General features: G+C 58.6%; 1 protein-coding gene across 3 annotated transcripts in view; it reads left to right on the forward strand.

Annotated features, from left to right (window-relative positions):
• The first annotated feature begins 2,711 nt into the window (after nt 1-2,711).
• The window catches only part of ECE1 (endothelin converting enzyme 1), a 112,454-nt gene continuing 95,107 nt past the window's right edge, over nt 2,712-20,058 (forward strand). Inside the window, exon 1 of one of the 3 annotated variants that reach the window (XM_051858006.3) lies at nt 2,712-2,945. In XM_051858006.3, the coding sequence (XP_051713966.3) occupies nt 2,943-2,945 (3 nt within the window). In that variant the 5' untranslated portion in view covers nt 2,712-2,942. The remainder of the gene's footprint in view (nt 2,946-20,058) is intronic. The other 2 variants (XM_070079132.2, XM_089301362.1) reach the window with 2 other exon arrangements.

The following is a 20,058-nucleotide window of genomic DNA, read 5'->3' on the forward strand; positions in this document are numbered from 1 at the left end:
GAGCTGGGTGGCTGGAACCACACCAGCACTGGCATGCCAGGCACCCCTGAGGCTCTCGCTCCCTGCAGTCTGGCCGGGCCGCAGGGACTGGCTGAGGAAGCAACAAGGTCTCTGGGAGCGGCAAGGAGGCTGCAGGCGAGTGAAGTCTCCGTCTCTGTTGGAGTAGCTGAGAGTCGGATGCAAATCTGGGGCTGCTGGCAGCTGTTTTGTCATCAGGAGGAGAGAGGCCACCCCAAAACCAGAGCAGCAGAGAGTGACGCAGTCTTGAGAGACCGAGAGAATGATGTTGAATCCTGGTGACATCATCCGAGCCTCTCACGGAATCAGCTGTGCCCAAAGCTGCGGCTGTCCCTGCTATTTAGAGTGACATTGGGTGGGGGGCTCCTTCGTTTTGCTTCCAGTTACTGTAAGGTGTAAGTTACTGTAAGGTTTCTGGCACTTTGAGCCCTGATGCTCTGGCCAGGCGGTTCCTGTGCCCAGAGGCTTCAGTCCTTGGAGGACGGGCCCCTGCACATCCACCCAGTCTCTAAGACTCCCAGGAAGCTCTTGGGAGCAGGGGTGTCTCTGTGGTTGCTTAGTGGGAGGCTGGAGACAGAGCTGGCAGCGAACTTCCTCATTTGCTTTTCCTTGAGCAGCACAGGACCCGGCTACCTCCCCCGGGGCAGTGGGCAGTGTCCAGGCACCCCTGCAGCCAGAGGCCTTGGCTCCAGGCCAGGGCTGCCACCAGCCCCGAGTGGCTTCCAGCAGGCTTCCCCCATCCCCGCCAAGGTCTTCCTTGCCATAGTCTTCCTCACTTTGTCCACACTGTTACTCCAATACGCAACCCAGGTCCTGCCTAGCTAATAGAACCTTCCAGAACACCCATGTGTGCGTGAATAAAATGTGGTCGCATTACCTGACCTTTCATTTTTATTTTTCGAACTTCTTGTTGGCATCTAACAGAGACAGAAGAGCACACAGACCCCAAGGCAACTGCTCGGTGAGTTTGATTCCTGTCTGTTCTGATCCAGTTTCCTGCTAATGTGAATCCTGGGAGGTAGCAGGTTATGGCGCAAGTCCTTAGGTCCCTGTCGCCCATGTGGGAGGCCTTTGTGGAGTTCCTGGCTCCTGGATTTGGCTTGGCCCAGCCCTGAATGTTGCAGGCATTTGGGGAGTGAACCAGTGGACGAAAAACGTCCATCTCTCTTTATTATTTATTTATTTGAGAGGTAGAGTTACGGGGAGAGAGGAAGAAACAGAGAGAAAGGTCTTCCATCTACTGGGTCGCTCCTCAAATGGCTGCAACAGCCGGAGCTGAGCTAATCCAAAGCCAGGATCCAGGAGCTTCTTCCAGGTTTCCCACACGGGTACAGCGCCCAAGGGCCCAAGCACTTGAGCCATCTTCCACTGCTTTTCCAGGCCACAGCAGAGAGCCGGGTTGGAAGAGGAGCGGCCAGAACTAGAACCGGTGCCCATATGGGATGCCGGCACTGTAGATGGAGGTTTAGGCTTCTGCGCCACAGCGAGGACCCCAGATGTTCACCTCTCTCTCTCTCTGTTTTTCCTTGTCTATCAAATAAGATGAAAATAGACACACACACGATTTCAAGAGAGGAGAGGAGAACCCCAATGTCCCATCAGCAGCAGACGGGCGGGGTCACTGGGCTCCATCCTCAAGCCTCCCCAGATCCGACAGTGCGCCCCTGGGCAGGAGGCTGGCTTCTCAGGAGGATGCCTGGGGAATCTGAAGCCAGGCCAGGGTATGGTGACCCTGTGACCCCTGCCCGTGTCTCCCCCGGCACTGAGGGAACTGCAGGTGCTGCTGAGCACAGGCGCCGGCACAGGCTTCCGTCCCTGGCCTCCTCCCTGCCCTCGGTTCCCACACTGGCCGGGAGCAGATGGTCTCCTTTGGAATCTAGCTCCGGCTCCAGACTTCCTCCCCGCCACGCCTGAGTTCACTCTGGGCCAGCAGCTGGCCAGGGGCACTGCCAGCCACTCCGCGGAGGGTCTTGCTCCCTGACTCCATTTGCATCTCCAGCCAATTCAAGCCTCCCTCCCCAGTGGGCAGCTGGTAGGCAGGGCCCAGGACTTCCTTCACATCCTTCAAACCCACATCCTGGTCCCGCTGGGAGATCTGGGCTCATCCTTTACCTGCTATGCTCTCCACAGCTCAGCACGACACAAGTATAAACAATCACAAAGTCACACACACACACACACACACACAGGATAAACACACATATAAACACACATCCTCACCCCACACACAGAGACATGCGCGTAGACACATGCACACACACACGCCCATAAGCACACACAGCCACACGCAGCAATACAATGCACACCCGGAGAACACACGTACACACAGTGCACACACGGGGCCCATACATGACACACACACAGCACATACACAGAGCACACTGATGCTTGCAGGCGCCAGGCAGGAGACAAAGGTCACCCAGCACCCTGCGCCCGCACTGGACACAGCTAAACCTTCCCGCGGCTCACCCTGCCCCCAAGGCTGGTCTCAGCGTGGCCTGGACCCCGCAGCCTGAAGCGCCGACGGGCCCGCCCTCGCCGCCGCCCCGGGTCTCCGCACAGCCGGGTCCGAGAGCGTCCGGCGCACCGAGGGTTAAGAAACTCGCGGGGCGGGATTGGCTGCACCGCCCCGGCCCGCGCCCACGCGCCCCGCCATTGGCCCCGAGAGGGCCCCGCCTCCCGGGATGGGGCCCCGAGCCGCTTGCCCGCCTGCGGGGAGCCGAGCGCGCCGCCGGGGCCGGGCAGCCGCGCATTCCTAGCAGCGCGGTGGGAGCCGGAGCACGAGCCGGAGCGGGAGCCGGAGCCGGAGCGGGAGCCGGAGTCGGAGCCGGGAGCCGGGAGCCGGAGCGGGAGCCGGGAGCCGGGAGTGGGATCCGCGGGCTGGAGCCAGACCAGGAGCGGCGCGGGCCGGAACGGGGCGAGCTATGGTGAGTGCCGCTCAGCCTCCAGGTCCTGGGAGCAGCGCCGCGGATGGCACCCGGGGCGGCCCGGCCCGCGGGGGGCTGGGCGCCGGCTCCCTGCAGGCGCGAGTCGGGGAGGGGGGCGTCCGGCTGGGCTCGGCTCGCCGGCCGCGCTGCCCCTGATTCCGTGGGGAGGCGACTGGCCGGGGCCGGCTGTGGAGAGCTCAGGGTGGTCGCTTCAGCTTGGCGACACTTGGTGCGGTCTGATTTGGGGTATCCGGAAGTCCCCGGACCTGGCCTGGCTTGGACACCCTGGGCTGCAGGGCTGGGTAGTATTCGCGCGGGCGGCAGTTCCGAGGTGTCTGGATCCACCCGAACCTGGGCGCCCCTGGACGCCGAGGTAGATCTGAGGCTGGACGAGGTGCGTCGTGGGTGGCAGAGCGCGTATGGAGTGCTTTGGCACTGGCACTGGCATCGCCGCCGCTCCTGCTGGCATAGGGTGGAGGTGGCCGCTGTCCGAAGACCAGCCCATCTCCCCAACATCTCCTTGCAATGAGTCCTCACACTGGGGTGGGCAGAGGTATCAGGGAGAAGGGGGAGTTGTCCAGGGGAGGAATTTCATGGGGGTCTCTACAGGACAGAAATTGCTAGCTCCAGGCTGGGCCGTTGGAGGGCTGTTTGGAGGAGGGAGGTCTGTGGCGCCAGAGCCCAGGGCCTGGTTGCTGCCTCTCCATCCCTGGGTGGAGGCGGCCTCCTGTGTGGCTTCTTTTCCCATGGACAGGCCCCTCGGGTTCTCTCTCCCAGTCCTGGTCAGTGTCCTGTGAAATGGGTACAAATCACGTGGGGCCTGAGGGCATGTGTCAGTGATTTCTGTGATGCCCGGGTAAGAACCGGGTAGGACCCCCAGGCCAGCCCTTGCTGTGCCTGGGACAACTTCCTTTCCAGCCCCACTCCCCACAAGTACCTAGCCCCCCTCCCCCACCTTTAAACATTTTTATTTGGAAGGCATGGTGACAGAGATCTTCCACCTGCTGTTTTACTTCCCAAATATCTGCAACAGCTAGGGCTGGCCCAGGCCAAAGCCGGAAAGCCAGGAACTCCATCCAGGTCTCCCATGCGGATGGCAGTGGCCCAAGGACTTGAACCATCATCTGCTGCCTTCCCAGACGCAGTCATTAGCCAGGAGCTGCATTGGAAGTGGAGCAGCTGGGACTCGAACTGCCGGTCTGAAATGGGATGCTGGCATCACCAGCAGCAGCTTAATCTGCCCTTCCACTTTGTCCTGTCTTCTTACCCGGCTAGTCCCTTCCACCCTCGGGTACCACACTGGCCTCTCCAGAGTCCAGCGCTGTACTGCGTCAGAGGCTGCTTAGAGACCATCTTGGACCGCACCCATCCCCTGGGTTAGAACTCGCCCCTGCTCGATGGTTTGGGTGGCAAGCCACGCGCTACCTGTTATGCAGGGGCGAGGTGAGAGCGTTAGGCTTTGTGGTTTCATCCTCCACACTGCCTCTCAGCCCAGCCCGGTCCAAGTCACTCAGAAAGAAGACTTTTTCTTTCTCGCCTTTGGGGACACTTTTCAGAGCCTGCCAGCCTGAGGGGTTTCCCAGCCCATTGGGAAGACCCCAGGCTTTGGATCAGGTGATTGGGTTTGAGTCCCGGCTCCTCCAGTCCCACACAGGATGTCTGGTCCTGTGGCTCTGTCGCCCTGAGCTCCAGGTTCCTCTTCTGTGAGATGGGACGTTAGCGCTCACCCTCCCGAGGGATGGTTAGCGCCCTCCTGAGGTGGCCCCATGAGCGGGCGCTGCGAGAGCAGCTGCTGCCTTTCTTTCGCAGCCTTGAGCTCTGGGTGGGAAGTTCTCCCTGCCGTCTGACCTGTTTGCTGGTCTGGAAGAAGGATTAAAGTCGGCCCTGTTGGTGGGGGAAAGACAGCACAGTGGTGCTTCCAGGACAGTTCGCAGCTCAGCAGAGATGTGCTGAGTACTTGCTGTGTGCCAAACCCTATGCAAAGGAGGAGGAAGAGCCGTGAAAACACTGTGCTTCCTGTGGTCTGGCGCTCTCCACCCAGGCCTAGCTGGGTAGCCTGTCTAGAAGAGCTGTCTTGCTACACAAGGGTGCCGTCCTGGCCGGAGAGATGCGACCTGAGTGATAGAAGACCCAAGGTGTGAGGGCACAGGAAAGGCCACCGTGAGGCTGGAGGAGGAGAAAGTGGGCGTGCTAGAGCGGTGGCAGGGCCAAGCACGAGGGCATGAGGCGGGCTGGGGTGGCGTCCCCACCGTCCTTGCTGACGCACTTGAGTGGGTGGGGTGGAGGCTGACGGCAGGCCTCTTCGGCCCTTGTCATTTTGGTTTGCTCTAAACACTGGGCCCTGGACCGATGTCCTCCTGAGCTGGGGTGACCCAGGACTGCCAGTGCTTGTTCCCTGGATCCCCTGCTCTGTGGGTGTTAAACAAACTCAGTGGCCCCGCCCCTCCAGGGTTCCTCCCCGCCCCAAGGGTGCTTCCTGTTGTCCCGCTGAGGCTCCCTGCTGGGCCCCCAGCTCCCGGCCCAGGTCTCTCCCCCTTGGCAGAGCCTCAGGCTGCTCTTAAGCCCTGGGTGGAACCCCTACTCCAGCCTATGTCTCCTGCTTGTGCTTGTCCTCAGACCACCCAGCAGCAGGCACAGAGCGGGGGTGTGCATGCACGCGGGTTGGGGGGTGGCCAGGAGTCACAGAGCAAGAGAGAGCCTGAGCAGGTACCAACCTCCCAGAGGGCTGGAACAGGAACCAGGCACATGGGTCAGGTGATCTGCCATAGTAGTGCCTTGAGAATGTTCCTTCACCTTCCAAGCTGGGGGCTGAGTTTAGGCTGGAGTGGGGGTTGGGTATGACCTTGACTGTGCAGCGTTGGAATCCCGTGTGACCTTGGGTCATCCATCCATGCCCCTTTCCTGCCCAGTGGGGCAGATTTGCTCCTTGGGATAGCAGAGGGTGCAGTGGATGCAGAAACTGTTAAGAGTGAGGGCATGTGTCCTTGCTGGAGGGTGGGAGGGGAGCCACAGGCCCCAGAGCCACTCTGCGGGGTTCCCAGAACATGCCCTCCCCCTGGGCACCAGTGCTGTGCTGGTAACTGGGTTACTCACGTTTCCTTGCATTGCTGCAGTTGGTTGTGGGTAAACAAAGATATTGTTTTTTTTTGTTTTGTTTTTTTTTTTTTTTTTTTTTTTAAGAGTAAATACATCATTTCCCAGACAGAAACTGCAGAGACGGGTGGTGTGAGGAGAGGAACAGGATCTGAATGTTTCGGGCGTCACTTGGGACCGGACCAGCTTGCCCAGTGTCCATGTCTGTGTGAGGCAGGAACCGCCAGCAAATGTTTACAACTCGGCTCTTCAGCTCGATTTTTTCCTCTCTCTATTTCTAAATGATTGAGAGGTTTTTAAAAATTATTTATATATTTTATTTGAAAGGCAAAAAGGGAGAGAAAGAGAGAGATCGTGCCTGCAACAGCCAGTGCTGGGTCAGGCTGACGCCAGGAGCCAGAAACGCCATCTGGATCTCCCATGTGCGTGGCAGGGGCCCGGGTACCTGGTCCATCCCCTGCTGGCTTCCAGGTGCATCAGCAGGAAGCTGGATTGGAAGCAGAGTAGCCGGGATTCCAGCAGATAATGGCATGTGGGTGCCCCAAGCGTGGGCTTGTGCCACCGTGCCACAACACCTGTCCCAGTTATTTTTCTTTAGTTGACTAAGGGAGCACCCCTGCCATGGCTAAAGTGCTCCGTTCATCCATTCACCCAGCAATCTGCCTGGCGGAGTACTAGGGCTGGGGCTGTGGGCAGTGCGAACCCGACCCACAGGCGCCTCTTCCGACAGCAGGTGCAGAGCAGAAATTACAAGGACCATTACTGTTGCCCTGGAGACAGGAGGGCTGCCGGAGCAGAGGGGAACTGGGATCACAAGAGATTCCCTGAGGATACAATATTCAAGCTGCAGCCTAAACAGAGGCGCAGGGAAGAGCGTTTGGGCCCCTGCAGGATCCCGGAATATGGTGCCTTCAGGAACGGGCTCCTCTAGATAGCAGGGGCGGCTGCCAGGGAGGTGGCCGAGGACTCGTGCACTTGGGTGAAGGAGTTGGGCTTCGTCCTAAGGGCAATGGGGAGCCACTCAGGAGTTTAGAGTGAGGGGAGTGACCTGGTCAGGTTCGCATTTTGAGATGATGCGGGCTCTTTATGAAGAAAGGGTAGGGGGAGAGCTGCTGCAGGCAGGGGACCCGTTAGGGTAGCACCGGCAGGACCCTGCCTCACACCCCCGTGCCCTCCTCCCAGGCAAATAACCAGCCAGGCTGCTGGCTTCCGGGGCCTTGGATCTACTAGAGCAGGAAGGAAAAGTGGCGAGTACCAGCCTGGGATGCCATGCCAGTCATCGTGGCCAGGGCCACAAGAGGTGGCAATGCCCAGGGGAGGGCTAGCCATGAGGAAGGGCTCAGCAGTCCTCGAAGAGTCACGGCAGGGGTGGGGGCACCGAGCTTAGTGGACGGGTGGCCGCAGCTGCACCCACTGCCAGGGTGATGCTGGGTGGCCAGCGCCTGGCTCCTGCCCCACTGGTAATTTAGGGATTGGTACCTCCTCCACACGGGCTCCTGGGGTTTGGGAGGGGGCCTACACAGAGAAGCGCATTTCTAGAACAGTTAGGCCACCCGAGGGCTTGAGAGGGAGTTGGGCCTGCCTGCTCGAGCCTCTGGCCGCAGCAGAGGACTTGCATTAAAGGGGCCTGAGCCGCCACCTAGGTCCAAGGGGCTACGCGAGCAGCCGCTGTGTCCCCGGCACTCACAGGTGCGCTCTGATGGCCACCTTGACGCCAGGGAGTGGGGCATCCCTGCTTTCGAGCTGTGAAAGCCAAGACTTAGGTCACCTAGGAATTAGGGACTGGACCTGGGTGGGCCTCCTGATTCCTCAAGATTCTAAGCTATTCCCACTGAATTTAGGAGAAAGTTGGCCTTCCTGGGAGAGCCCCTGCCCGCCCTGCCCCGTGGCAGGAGCCGCAGGCCTCGGGAGCACGCTGGGGCTGGCCATTCACCTCTCACCTTTGTCCTGCGCTCCGCTCCGTGGTTAGCAGGTTAGCAGAGCCTTGCCCCTCCCCCCCCCCCGACGTCTTGGACTGCTAGCGTATCCCCTGCCAGTCAGGGCAGAGCTAGGACTTGAGCCCAGGCTGGGTACCCCCAGACCACGCACCCATCTCCCTGGCCTGGGTACTGCCCAGGGTCCCCTTGCTGGAGACGTCCCAGGCTTTCTGACCCAGACCGCTATTAGCAGGGCGAGCAAGAGCACCCCTGGCCCAGAAGTCACTTTCCCCACATCCTCCTCACCCAGCCTCCACCTTCCAGCTTCCTTCCCCTGGCTCCCTGGCCTCCGAGGCTGGGCCGGAGCCAGGAGGAGTCGGGTTGCAGTGTAAACACAGCCCTGTCAATATTTACCTCTGCCTGGAACCTGAGCCTCCTCCCTCCCGGTCCAGGTGCATGTGGCCTGCCTGGCCTGCTTTGCAGCGGCTCTGGCCTGTAATTGAAAGCAAGGCCAAGGGTAGAGACCTGGCTTCCAGCCAAGCTCTGCCACTAACAGTTCAAGGGGCCTCTCCCTTTCTGGGCCTCAGTCTTCCCATCTGTAAGATAGGACGGATGACCCCAAGTGTTTGAGCCGTGGCTGTAGGATGGCCAGCAAGGCTCCTGGTCATGCGGGCCTGGCTTGACCTCTCTGGGCCACCCCCTCCTTGCTGCCTCTGTGGAATGGGATCCTAATGGTCTCTGGTGGCGCTGGGCAGTGACAATGAATGGGAGATGCTCACCGCACTCAGCATAACAACAGAATACAGTGTGTGTGTGTGTGTGTGTGTGTGTGTACACGCATGCGCGCACAGGGTGGGGTGGGGGGACCTGTTGTTCTCAATAAGTGCTTTATGAGCCTCGGGATCCTGGCCCCGCGTGGGTTACATCACTCGGGAACTGGAGCCAAGGGTGGGGCCTCTGTGCTCCCGCCCTCCTGGCACTCGGGCCACAGCTGGGCTGGGGGAGCCCAGGGATTAAGAAGGCCCGTTAGCCAAGCCCGCACTCCCAGCTGCCCGGCTTTGGAGTCCCTTCTTCCTGGGCAGAGGTCCAAGCCCGTGCTGACCTCAGATGTGTGGCCGTGAGAGGGGTGAGGGAGGGCGTCAGGGGAGGAAGGACGCATTTCCTAGGCAGCTCTGTCGCAGAAGCCCAGTCCAGCACACACAGGAGCTGCCCCTCCAGCTCTGGGGGCGGGGAGGGACAGCTTCCAGGGGAGGGGTCCAAGCAGGCAGTGTGGGACGGGAGGGCAGGGAGAGGCGACCCCCAGGCAGTGGGCACAGCTTGGTTTTGGGGCTGGCTCCGTGGCGCTGTGCTGTCACTTCGGAAGGTAGTCACCTCTTTGTTTTCCTCTGCCTATGGAGCTCCTAGGGCCCATTTCATACAGATAGGACAGGACGATTCTGTTTGCAAAGAACCCAGCCTGGTGCTGGCACATGCGGGGCTCCACGGCTGGGAGCGGCTGTGGGTGTGGGGACCATTGGGACTATGCCACGGAGGCCAGGCATTGCCCTGAGGGTGGAGGCTGTGCAGCCGGGGTCACAGGTGAGGGGCTCACAGGGGAGGGGTCGCACAGGGGAGGGGTCACACAGGTGAGGGGTGCACATCTTCTGCAGCTCTGTGTTTGCAAATGTGCGTTCCTTTGTCCCCCCATCCCCACCCAGTGGCCCTGCAGGAGGCCGTCACTGAAGTGCCTTCTGTGCCAGGCAGTGTGGCCTGGCTTTGACTTTGATCTGCATGATCCGTAGGCATACACTCTGTTGGGTCAGGTTTCCTTCAGCTCCGCCTGTTTGTTGTCTTTAACCTTTTATTTATTATTTATTTTAATTTTATTTGTAAGGCAGCAAGCAAGGGGGGGGGAGAGGGCTTTTGTCCACGGGTTCACTCTCCAAATGCCTACCTGGGACTGGGCCAGGCCTAAATCAGAAGCCTGGAACTCCCTCTGGGTCTCCCACGTGGGTGGTAGGAATCTGTCCACTTGAGCCCTCACCTGCTGCCTCCCAGGGCGCATGTTACCAGGAAGCAGAGCCGGGACTCAAGCTAAGCACTGCTGTGTGGAATGCAGGCACCCCCAAGGGGCATCTTAACCGCGGTGCCAAACACTCACTCCTGTTGCTTTTTAAAAAACATTTAACTGACCCTTGAAAATCATACAGGTTTGTGAGGCACCGGGTGGTGTTGTAAGTACTGAGAGTTCTTGAGGTCTGGTGTTGTCACCTGTGCCAGTGTCTGCTCCGTTTCCAGCTGAGTCCTGCTGTGTTCGGTGGATGCACAGGCCATTGTCCGTGTGTGACACGGGTGGCTCCCGGTTTGGGACTGCTCTTTGCAGACTAAGCACTCACTGCTCTCGGGAACATCTTAGCAGTGTGCAAGCTGGCTCTGAGGGTCACTGTTACGTGGGTTTTCTTATATATTATATTATTTATATATATTATATATACTTAAATATTTATTTATTTGAAAGGCAGAGAGAGAGAGAGAGATTGAATCTTCTTTCCACTGGTTCTCTGATGCCCCCAGTCTCCAGGGCTGGGCCGGGCCAAAGTCAGAAGCCAGGAACTTTATGTGGGTTTCTCACGTGGGTGGCAGGGACCCAGGACCTGAGCCGTCATCTGCTGCCTTCCAGGCACGTTAGCAGGGAGCCGGACCGGCAGTGCAGAGTAGCTGGGACTTGAACCCCGTGCGCGCTCTGTGGAATGCAGGGCCTCAGCCCAATGCACTCCAGCACCTGCCCTGTCTCTCCACAGCCCTAGGCACTCCCTGCCCTCTGGATGCTGCACGTTCAGGGTATGTCATTGATCTCTGCCCTCGGAGAGTGTGTTTTGAAAGAAGGAGGGAATGAGGCTGGCGCTGCGGCGCCGGCACCCTGAGTTCTAGTCCCGGTTGGGGTGCTGGTTCTAGTCCCGGTTGCTCCTCTTCTAGTCCAGCTCTCTGCTGTGGCCCAGCAAGGTAGTGGAGGATGGCCCAAGTCCTTGGGCCCTGCACCCACATGAGAGACCAGGAGGAAGCACCTGGCTCCTGGCCGTAGTGGCCATTTGGGAGATGAACCAATGGAAGGAAGACCTTTCTCTCTCTTTCACTGTCTAACTCTGCCTGTCAAAAAAAAAAAAAAAAAAAAAAAGAAGGAGGGAATGTGCATCCTTCCTCAGCCCTAATGCCTCGGGCCTGCTCAGCTGCCTGGCCCCTCCCCCTAGGGACTGGCAGCTCAGAGCTGGCATCCCGTCCAGACCCTGGGCTTTACCCGGTGCTACCCAGGGCAGGGCAGGGGTCCCGGGCCCGGAGACCCTGGGTCACAAGGGTCTACAAGGGATCGGCTGGCTGACCTTGAGCAAGTCCCTTCCTGCCCTTTCCCTTTCTGCAGAACGCAGGGTGTGTTGCGGGCTCCCAGCTCTCTGGGACCCCACTACGGGCACTGTTTGCTCCCATGGCCTGAGCTCCCCACTTCCCTGTTGTCCTGCCTCCCAGAGCTCTGCGGGAAGACTGCTGGTAGGAGTGGGGCGGCTCCTCAGCCCTGCTCCCCTCCCTCCCTGACTCGTGGTGCATCAGACCTCCTGGGGTGAGACCCCCACCCAGCCAAGGGAGCCCCACCCAGTAGGTCTGGCAGAGGCAGCCTTGCACCGTGGATCCTGCCCTTCCCTGGCTCTGTGTCTTGCAGCCGTTCACCGCCGCTCTGGGTGCACCTGCAGGGTGTCGTGGGGCCCAAGAAAGGCCTCCCTCGTTGTGCAGACAGAGCAGCGAGGCAGCCAGACCCTGCCCTCGAGGAGCCACATTCTAGGGAAGGAAGCCAGAGATGAAGCCAGCAACCCAAGCCACCCACCCGAAGGATCTCCCCAGAGAGAAGAGAAAATGGGGCGATGGCGGCAAGGGGCGGGAGGCTGCTCCAGGTGGGTGGCCGGAGCTGAGTCCTGGAGCTTAAGGAGGGACCAGCTGGGCACAGACGTGGCAGGGTGGAGTTCCCAGCAGACAGAACAACCCGTGCAAAGGGCCTGAGGCAGAAATAAGCAACTTGGCAAGTGGGGGCGCAGGAAGGCCGATATGGCTGGGCAGAGACAGCCAGGGGAAAGGGGTGGGAAGGTGGCATAGGGACCGGGGGAAGTTGGCGTTTCATTGTGAAAATGATGGGAAGTTGCCAGTGCTGTGCCATAGGGGGTAGAGCCGCCGCCTGCAGTGCCCGCATCCTATATGGGTGTCGATTCTAGCCCCAGCTGCTCCACTTCCGGTCCAGCTCTCTGCTGAGGCCTGGGAAAGCAGTAGAAGATGGCCCAAGTCCGTGGGCCCCTGCACTTGTGTGGGGACCTGGAAGAAGCTCCTGGCTCCTGGCTTCAGATCGGCGCAGCTCTGGCCATTGCAGCCAATTGGGGAGTGAACCAGCGGATGGAAGACCTCTCTCTCCCTCTGCTTCTCCTTCTCTCTCTGTGTAACTCTGAACTTCAAACAAACAATTAAATAAATAAATCTTAAAAAAAAAAAAGGAAAAAAGTGATGGGAAGCCTCTGGAAGGCCCCTCAGAGGTGGCGCCCTGTGGTTTGCACTGGGGAGGCCCTGGTGGCTGTGTGGGGGGTGGGCTGTAGGGGACAGGAGTGAGGCAGGGAGGCCAGTGCCAGGGGAGAGGTGAGAGGGGCTCCATGTTCACCTGTGCTGGGGCCCAGGGGGCTTCTCCAGGATCTGTTTGAGGGGATGGGGAGAAGTCAGCATGTGTCCCTGATGCTTGGAGATGCTTGGAGATGCCCCTGGCCCAGGGCAGGGTGGGCGGGGCAGACCTGTCCATCAAACCCCACCTGAGCTCTGCTTCCCGGGGTGAGCCAGGGGTTCTCTCAAAGCCACCACGGTTCTATCACCCCATCCCTGTGAGCAGTGGGGCAGAGGAGTGATGGTGCAAGCGGGTGCCCAGCCCTCTGCCCTCTGGACTGCTGTACCCATGCTGGCCCGGAGGAAATTCTCTGTGGCTTTGTGGTTCCAGGCTGTGCTGAGCTGGTCTCAGCAGAAGGTGGCCGCAGGAAGGTGACCTCATCATCCCTTGCCCAAGTATCCTCGGTGTGGTTACTCGCTTCCCACTGGGTTCCGGTGTAGTGGGCAGGGGGAAGGAGGGCATGAGAGGTCGCAGTGTGTGAGTGGGAATAGGAGTGTTGTCATCTGGACCAGCGTCCCTATGGGGAGACAAAGTCTCAGAAAGGAAAATGGACTGGCCTGAGGCCACACAGCAAGCTTGGGCCCTGACCTGTGGACTCTGAATCTAGTGCCCTTTCTGCTTAATAAGTGGGACTTAGGGGCTGGTATTGTGGTGTGGTGGGTACAGCTACTACTTATGTACCAACATCCTATCTGAGCACTGGTTCGAGTCCTGGCTGCTCCACTTCCCATCCAGCTCCCTGCTAATGTACCTGGAAAAGCAGCAGCAAGTTCTTGCCCAAATGCTGGGGCCCCTGCACCCATGTGGGAGACCTGGATGAAGCTCCTGGCTCCTGGCTTTGGCCTGGCCCAACCTGGCCACTGCAGCATTTGAGGAGGGAAGCAGCAGATGATAGAAGGTCTCTGTCTCTCTCTCTGTAACTCTGCCTTTCAAATAATTTTTTTAAAAAGTGTTTTTTTTTTTTTTAAAGATTGATTGATTGATTGATTTGAAAGGCAGAATTACAGAGAGGTAGAGACAGAGAGAGTGGTCTTCCATCTGCTGGTTCACTCTCCAAATGGCTACAATGGCCTGGGCTGGGCCAGGGTGAAGCCAGGAGCCAGGAGCTTCTTTCAGGTCTCCCACATGGGTGCAGGGGCCCAAGCACTTGAGCCATCTTTCTCTTCCCTACCAGGTGCATTAGGAGGGAGCTGCATCAAAAGTGGAGCAGCCAGGACTTGAACCAATGCCAATATGGGACGCTGGCATTGCAGGCAGCAGGTTAACTTGCTACATCACAATGCTGGCCCCAAACATGTGGTTCTTAGAGCCAGACAGATGTAGTTTCTGGTCCTGGCTCTGCCACTTGGCCCTAGCTAGGTGACCTTTGGTGAGTAAGCATTTCTGAGCCTCAGTTTTCCACTCTGTGAAATGGGTGATGATAACACCTTTCCCATAACCACCTTGGAAAAAGCGGCTGATAACTGGTGTCATGTCATGGAGCTCTTGGGTCAGTGCACAGAGCAGACCCTTGGTAGGCGGCTGTGGCTCCTGCTCCTGTGGTTCTGCCGCTGGGAGCCTCGTGAGAGCTGGGAAGCGTGGTCCGTGTGGGCTTCACTCGCAGGGTTTCCAGCTCTGAGGAGCACGGGTGGGCAGGGGAGGTGAGGAAGTTGCTGGCGTTGGCTGTCTCGCTGTGACTCATTCACTGTACTTCCCCGTTAGGGTTGAGACACCTTTCACTCAGGGCCTTGATCACATCAGCACCCCAGCACCCAGGCCCACACATGGCCCAGGCTGGCTTGCAGCCGTGCGTCTTCCCGAACTGGGGAGCAGGACACTAAATGCATGCCCAGGGCAAAACCCAGGGCTCCCCGCGTTCTGCATCAGATCCCTACCACGCACCCGGCAGTGCTTGTCCCTTGCCGTGTGGCCTAGCGGCTAAGAGCAGGGGCCTAGGACTGACTTGAGCTTGAACCCTGGATGCACCTTGAACTCCTTGGTTGTAGGGGACCTCATAGCAGGTGAGTTTTCCTCTCTGAGGCTTGGGCTTCCCATCTGTGAAGCGAGGCCAGCCCCCTCCCTCCAGGGGGTCCCAGATGTTAAACCTGGAAAGATCGGCTCAGAGAGCAGGTGCAGTGCGCGCTCCGTGCTGTGCGGAGGAGTGGGTGGCACTGATGACAGCACTGGCGCACGTCTCAAACCCTTTAGGCCCGATCCGCTTTTCCAAAGCTGCTCTTGGTACCTGCGGCCATCCCTCTGCCCTTGCCCCGCCGTCCTGGGTCCCTGCCTCCCCGGGTCCCTGCCTCCCCACCTCCCGCTGTCTCTGCCCTGGACTGCCCTCCCTCAAGGCCGCCTGGGGCTGAGGTTTCTGCTCTGTCTCCTCTCCCTGCGCTGACGCAGGCCAGGAGCCCCAGCTCTGGCCCAGGCCAGCTCTGCCGTGTCCTTGAGCAGCCTCGGGCGCATGACTAAGTTCACAGCCTCTGTGTCTGCATAAAGAAAGTGGGTAGGGTGCTAGTGCCAGACTGTCGCAGGTGGCTTGAAGAAGCCACGGGATTCTTGAGAGGGGCCAGGATTGGTGCCTGCCATACGTTAAGTGCCTCATAATATTGACTGATTTATTGAGGTACAGAATTCCGCTGGAGCAGAGCCCGGCGTCTTTCTCTCTGCATTCCCGGCACCTGGCAAGACTGGGGTTGCAAGGACTTGGGCTGTCTGGGGATTCGCACCATGGGCAATGGAGAGCTGCTTTCCTGGTGAAACAGGCCCCCAGAATCCCTTCTCGGGCCCTTGGGCCAAGCCATGCTGTAAGCCTGTCTGGCACAGAGACAGACGACTGTGCCCGGGGTGGCACAGTGACAGATGACCATGCCCCGAGTGGGGAGTTGGGTGGGAGAAGGCGCGGAGGGACAGGTGCAGTCCATGGAGGAACTTAGGGCAAAATGGACCTGATACTGAATTTCAAAAACATTTTGTTAACGGGTTAGGTGTTCAGCCTAGCAGTTAAGAAGCCCATGTCCCACAGCAGAGTGCCTGTGGTCAAGTGCTGGCTCTGGCTCCTGACTCCAGCTTCCCAGAGCAGACCCTGGGAGGCAGCAGTGAGAGGTCCAGTAGTTGGGCTCCTGCCACACACGTGGGAGGCTTGAATTTGTTCCCAGCTCCTGGCTGCTCAGCCCCAACCATCAGGGGCACTTGGGGGGTAAGCCAGCAGGTGGGAGCTCTGTCTGTCTGTCTCTCTTTCACTCTGCTTCTCAAGTCAGTGAATTGATTTTTTAAAAATGGCCTTGAGATTCTCTGGATGGCCTGGGGCTGGGCAAGTTGGTGCCTGGAAGGCTTTTTGGGATTGCTGCCACTTCACTGTTCCCCTGGGGGTGGGTGGCGGGGATGATACAACTTTTGTTCTTTGTTTCCTGTAGTGTTTGTCCGTCTTAGCGGTAATTTAGTAATAATGGTGTTATTGAGCGTTCGCTGTGTGCCAGGGACATTGCTAAATATTTTGTTATAAATTCACTTAATCCTCACATCAACCCTGTGAGTTATTTAGTACAACGATCCCTGTTATACAGATGAGGAAACTGAAGGACAGTCAGCGCGCGGCAGAGACGGCTTGGAGCCCCAGGCAGGTTGGCCGCCGGCGCCAAGTTCTTCCCCGCAGGGGCTGTGGCGCTTCCTCCACAGCGGACTCCGCCCCCCAGTTCTGTGAGCAGGTGCGATCAAGTCCTGAGCGCCTCTCCTTCCCCGGGAACCCTGTGCAGCCGGCAAAGGGTAGAAGCAAGCCAGTGGGGTCTTCCTGGGTACCCGCCTTCAGCTCCAGCACCGGGATGAGCAGGTGCGGGCCTTCAGGAAGGGGCGTCTGGAAGCGCACACCCCAGGAAACGAGGAGCTGACCGAGGGGCAGGAACAGGGATTGGACGGGAGGCAGAGGGGCGAGGGAGTTGGAGGTCAAGGTGGACCAAGGCTTGCTTGTTACAGAAAGCTGGGTTGGGGAAATCCCCTTAGTGCAAACAGGTACCAGAGGCTGGGGGGAGGATCAGCAGAAGCCACTTATTAACGTCGATGGGCCCAGTGGAATCACCTCCAAGACTGGGCCTCTGATCCAGGTCCCTTCCAGTAGTTATAGGTCTGCAGCATTGTGCATTAACAGCTGCAGCTTTGGCGGGCTTCAGTTGCAGCCTGCTGGACTCAGGACCACCCATGAGGAACCTGGGACTGTGCTTAAGGAGAACTTGAGCCAGGAGGTGGGTGGCAGGGGGAGGGTGTGCTGGGAGAGGGGGGGTTGCAGAAAACCTACCCAGACGTGTCTACACCTATGGTGAACAGAGATTTGGATGCCTGCCCAGACTTGCCAGTACCTATGGGGAAGTGGAACGGGGGTTAAGGTCAACAGAGATTAGGACATCTGCCCTCTTCAGGGGTCTTCTCTCTCTCTCTTGTCTCTGGTATAACTTCTTCTTCATGCCGAGGACATCTGGGTGCACCCTCCTGGAAGCACCCAGGCCTGTGGGAGAGTAGACAGGCCAGCAGGTGAACCTCTGAGTTGTGTTTGATGAGTGTGCAGGCAGGAGGCCTTTGACAACCCAAAGGGATGCATCACTAAACTGGCCCAGAGAGGGGCTGTTGGACTTGGGTCTTGAAGTAGGGGTAGGAGTTTGCTAGCCAGGCAGAGCCCAGAGGGTTGGAATCAGAATGTGGGCGTGGGGAGTTGCAGTGCAGTGGGTTTAGTAGTCACTTGGGACACCCACATCCTGGGACACCCACATCCCTGTCAGTCCTGGTTCCACTCCTGGCTCCGCTTCTGGCAGCTTCCTGCTAGCGTGGCGGCAGCAGACGATGGCTCAAGCGCTTGGGCCTCTGCCACCTGTGTGGGAGACCCGGGTTCCGTTCCAAACTCCTGGCTTCAGCCTGGTCAGGCCCTGGCTGTTGTGGGCATGTGGGGAGTGAACCATCAAATGAAGGATCTCTCTGTGTGTGTCTGTCTCTCAGCCTTGCAAAGAAAAATAAATGAATTAATACATTAGACCATTTTACAACAAAGAACTTAACCCTGGGCAGTCTGGCCCTGGAGTCTGTGCGGGCCCCTCCGTGGTGCACTTGGCTCTGCTCTCTCTGCAAAGGCTGGTCTTGGGTCGTGGGATTGTCTGGGCCCTGGTCACTCAGCGGGAGCCCTGGACAGCTCTTCCTGCCTTTTTCCCATTGAGCTGTTGCTTCTGTCAGCCACAGACTCCACTTCGTCCGATCCCTTCTGCAAGGGTGTTTGGCGGTTGGCCAGCCTTGCAGGTAGGGCCTCTGCCTCTCTGGATGGCCAGGGCTCGTGGTGTCTGAGGACGCGTGGATTTCACTGCAGCCGCACTTGTGCCAGGCAAGGGGAGACAGTGAAGCCTCTCCTGCTGGGTTTCCCGTGGTCCCCCCCACCCCACCCCCAGCACTTGGAACATGCTTTGCATAAAGCACCTGCTCGGGTCATTCCAACAGCCCCTGCAGGGAGGGGTGTTTGTGGCCATGTTCAGCATGCTGGAGGGACTCCCACAGGTTGAGCCAGGCGTCACGCAGCTCAGCAAGAAAGTGGAGGGACTGGACTTGCACCTGGATCTGTTTCACTCCGGGATCTGTGCCGTCAGCAAGAATGCCACCCTAGGTTCTGGTAGGCCAGGCACCTCCCTGGTGCCAAAGGCTCTCCCCTCGTCTCTGCTTGTCGCGGGGACAGCCAGGAGTCGCAGGGTGGCGGTACCAAACCTGAGGCCACAGCAATTGCGCTGTTGTTTTTTTTTTTTTTAAAGATTTATTTATTAATTTGAAAGAGTTATATAGAGAGAAGGAGAGGCAGAGAGAGGACTTCCATCTCTGGTCACTCCCCAGATGGCCACAATGGTTAGGGCTGGGCCAGGCCATAGCTAGGAGCCAGGAACTTCTTCTGGGTCTCCCATGGGTGTACAGAGGTTCAAGGACTTGGGCCATCTTCTACTGCCTTCCCCAGGACATACCAGAGAGCTGGATCAGAATGGAGCAGCCGGGACTAGAACCGGTGCCCATATGGGATGCTGGCGCTTCAGGTGGCAGCTTTACCTGCTACACCACAGCGCCAGACCCTGCGCTTCATATATATATATATATATATGTTTATATGTTTACATATATATATATATTTTTTGCATATTTGAAAGTCAGAGTTACAGAGAGAGAGAGAAGGAGAGACACCGACAGAGATCTTACATCCACTGGTTCACTCCCTCAAATGGCCATAATGGTTAGGACTGGGCCAGACTGAAGCTAGGAGCCAGGAGCTTCTTCCGTGTCTCCCATGTGGATACGGGGACCCAAGCAATTGGACCATGTTCTACTGCTAATCCAGAGAGCTGGATTAGAAGAGGAACAGCTGGGACAATGCTCGGTGCCTATATGGGATGCTGGTGTCCCAGGCAGTGGCTATACCTGCTATGCCACAATGTCAGCCCCAACTGCACGGATTGTGGGAGCATCAGGGGTGTTGGTTACAACCCCAGAGTTCATTGCTTTCATCCCAGAGACTCAGACCCAGTAAGTCGGATCTAGGAGCCTGTGTTCCCGGCAGGCTCCCTGACTCTGACACTGGTGGCCCACAGAGCGTGCTTCAGAAATCCCGCTTTGATCCATGTCTGTTCTGGGCCCAGCACTGTCCAGGGCATTTTGCTTTGTTACTTCAGCCAGCGGGACATCGCCTGCTGGGAGGAACTGGTGCAGAGGGAGGCAGGGGCCTCGAGAGACTTCCAGCGCCGTGATGAAGACCTCGCGGCCAAGTCTACAGCAGTAGTTCCGTCTTCACGTCCAGTGGATGAGACGCCCAGAGAGCTCAGGCAACTGGCCAAGAGGCAAACAGCTCGTAGTGGCAGAACCGGGGTCAGATCCCGGAGCCAGAGACGCTGGGGGCTGCATCTGGCAGGTGATAGCTTGGATTGGGCAGAGGGTCCAGCCTATTTCTTTGACAGGGAGAGCCCAGAGCCCAGAAGGGTTGCGTGAGCTGTGGGTGTCACGCTGCCAAACAGCAGTGCCCAGAGGCTGCACGGAGCCCAGTGCCCCCAGCCCTCCCCCAGAACCCCGATCTGGGGCCCAGGTGCCTGCAACTGCTTGTGCAGTCCAGCTCCCAGGCCTTCCGGCAGCTGCGCCCCCACTGCCCCACAATGCCCAGTATGTGGCTGCTTCAAGGGAAAGTCTGGCTTTGATGTGGCCAGAGAGGGGAGGGAGGCACTGTGACCTCCAGATTCCTTCCCTGTGACCTCTGACTCTGTAGAGCCCAAGGCCCTAGGGACCCCGCCTCTCGCTGGCTTTGACCGAGTTCTGCAGAAGTGGGGGTCAGGGCTGCAGTCTTGTACACACACAGCCCCTCCCTGTGGGGTGGGGATCGGGGGCTTCCCAAGAATCTAAGGAGGTGCCCCCACCATGGGAAGAAAGACCCAGGGCCCGAGCCGGGGCCCCTGCCAAGCTGGGCCTC

Source organism: Oryctolagus cuniculus, chromosome 7 (genome assembly GCF_051225735.1).
Source record: "Oryctolagus cuniculus isolate XC-2025 breed Fujian yellow rabbit chromosome 7, ASM5122573v1, whole genome shotgun sequence".
NCBI classification, from domain to species: domain Eukaryota; kingdom Metazoa; phylum Chordata; class Mammalia; order Lagomorpha; family Leporidae; genus Oryctolagus; species Oryctolagus cuniculus.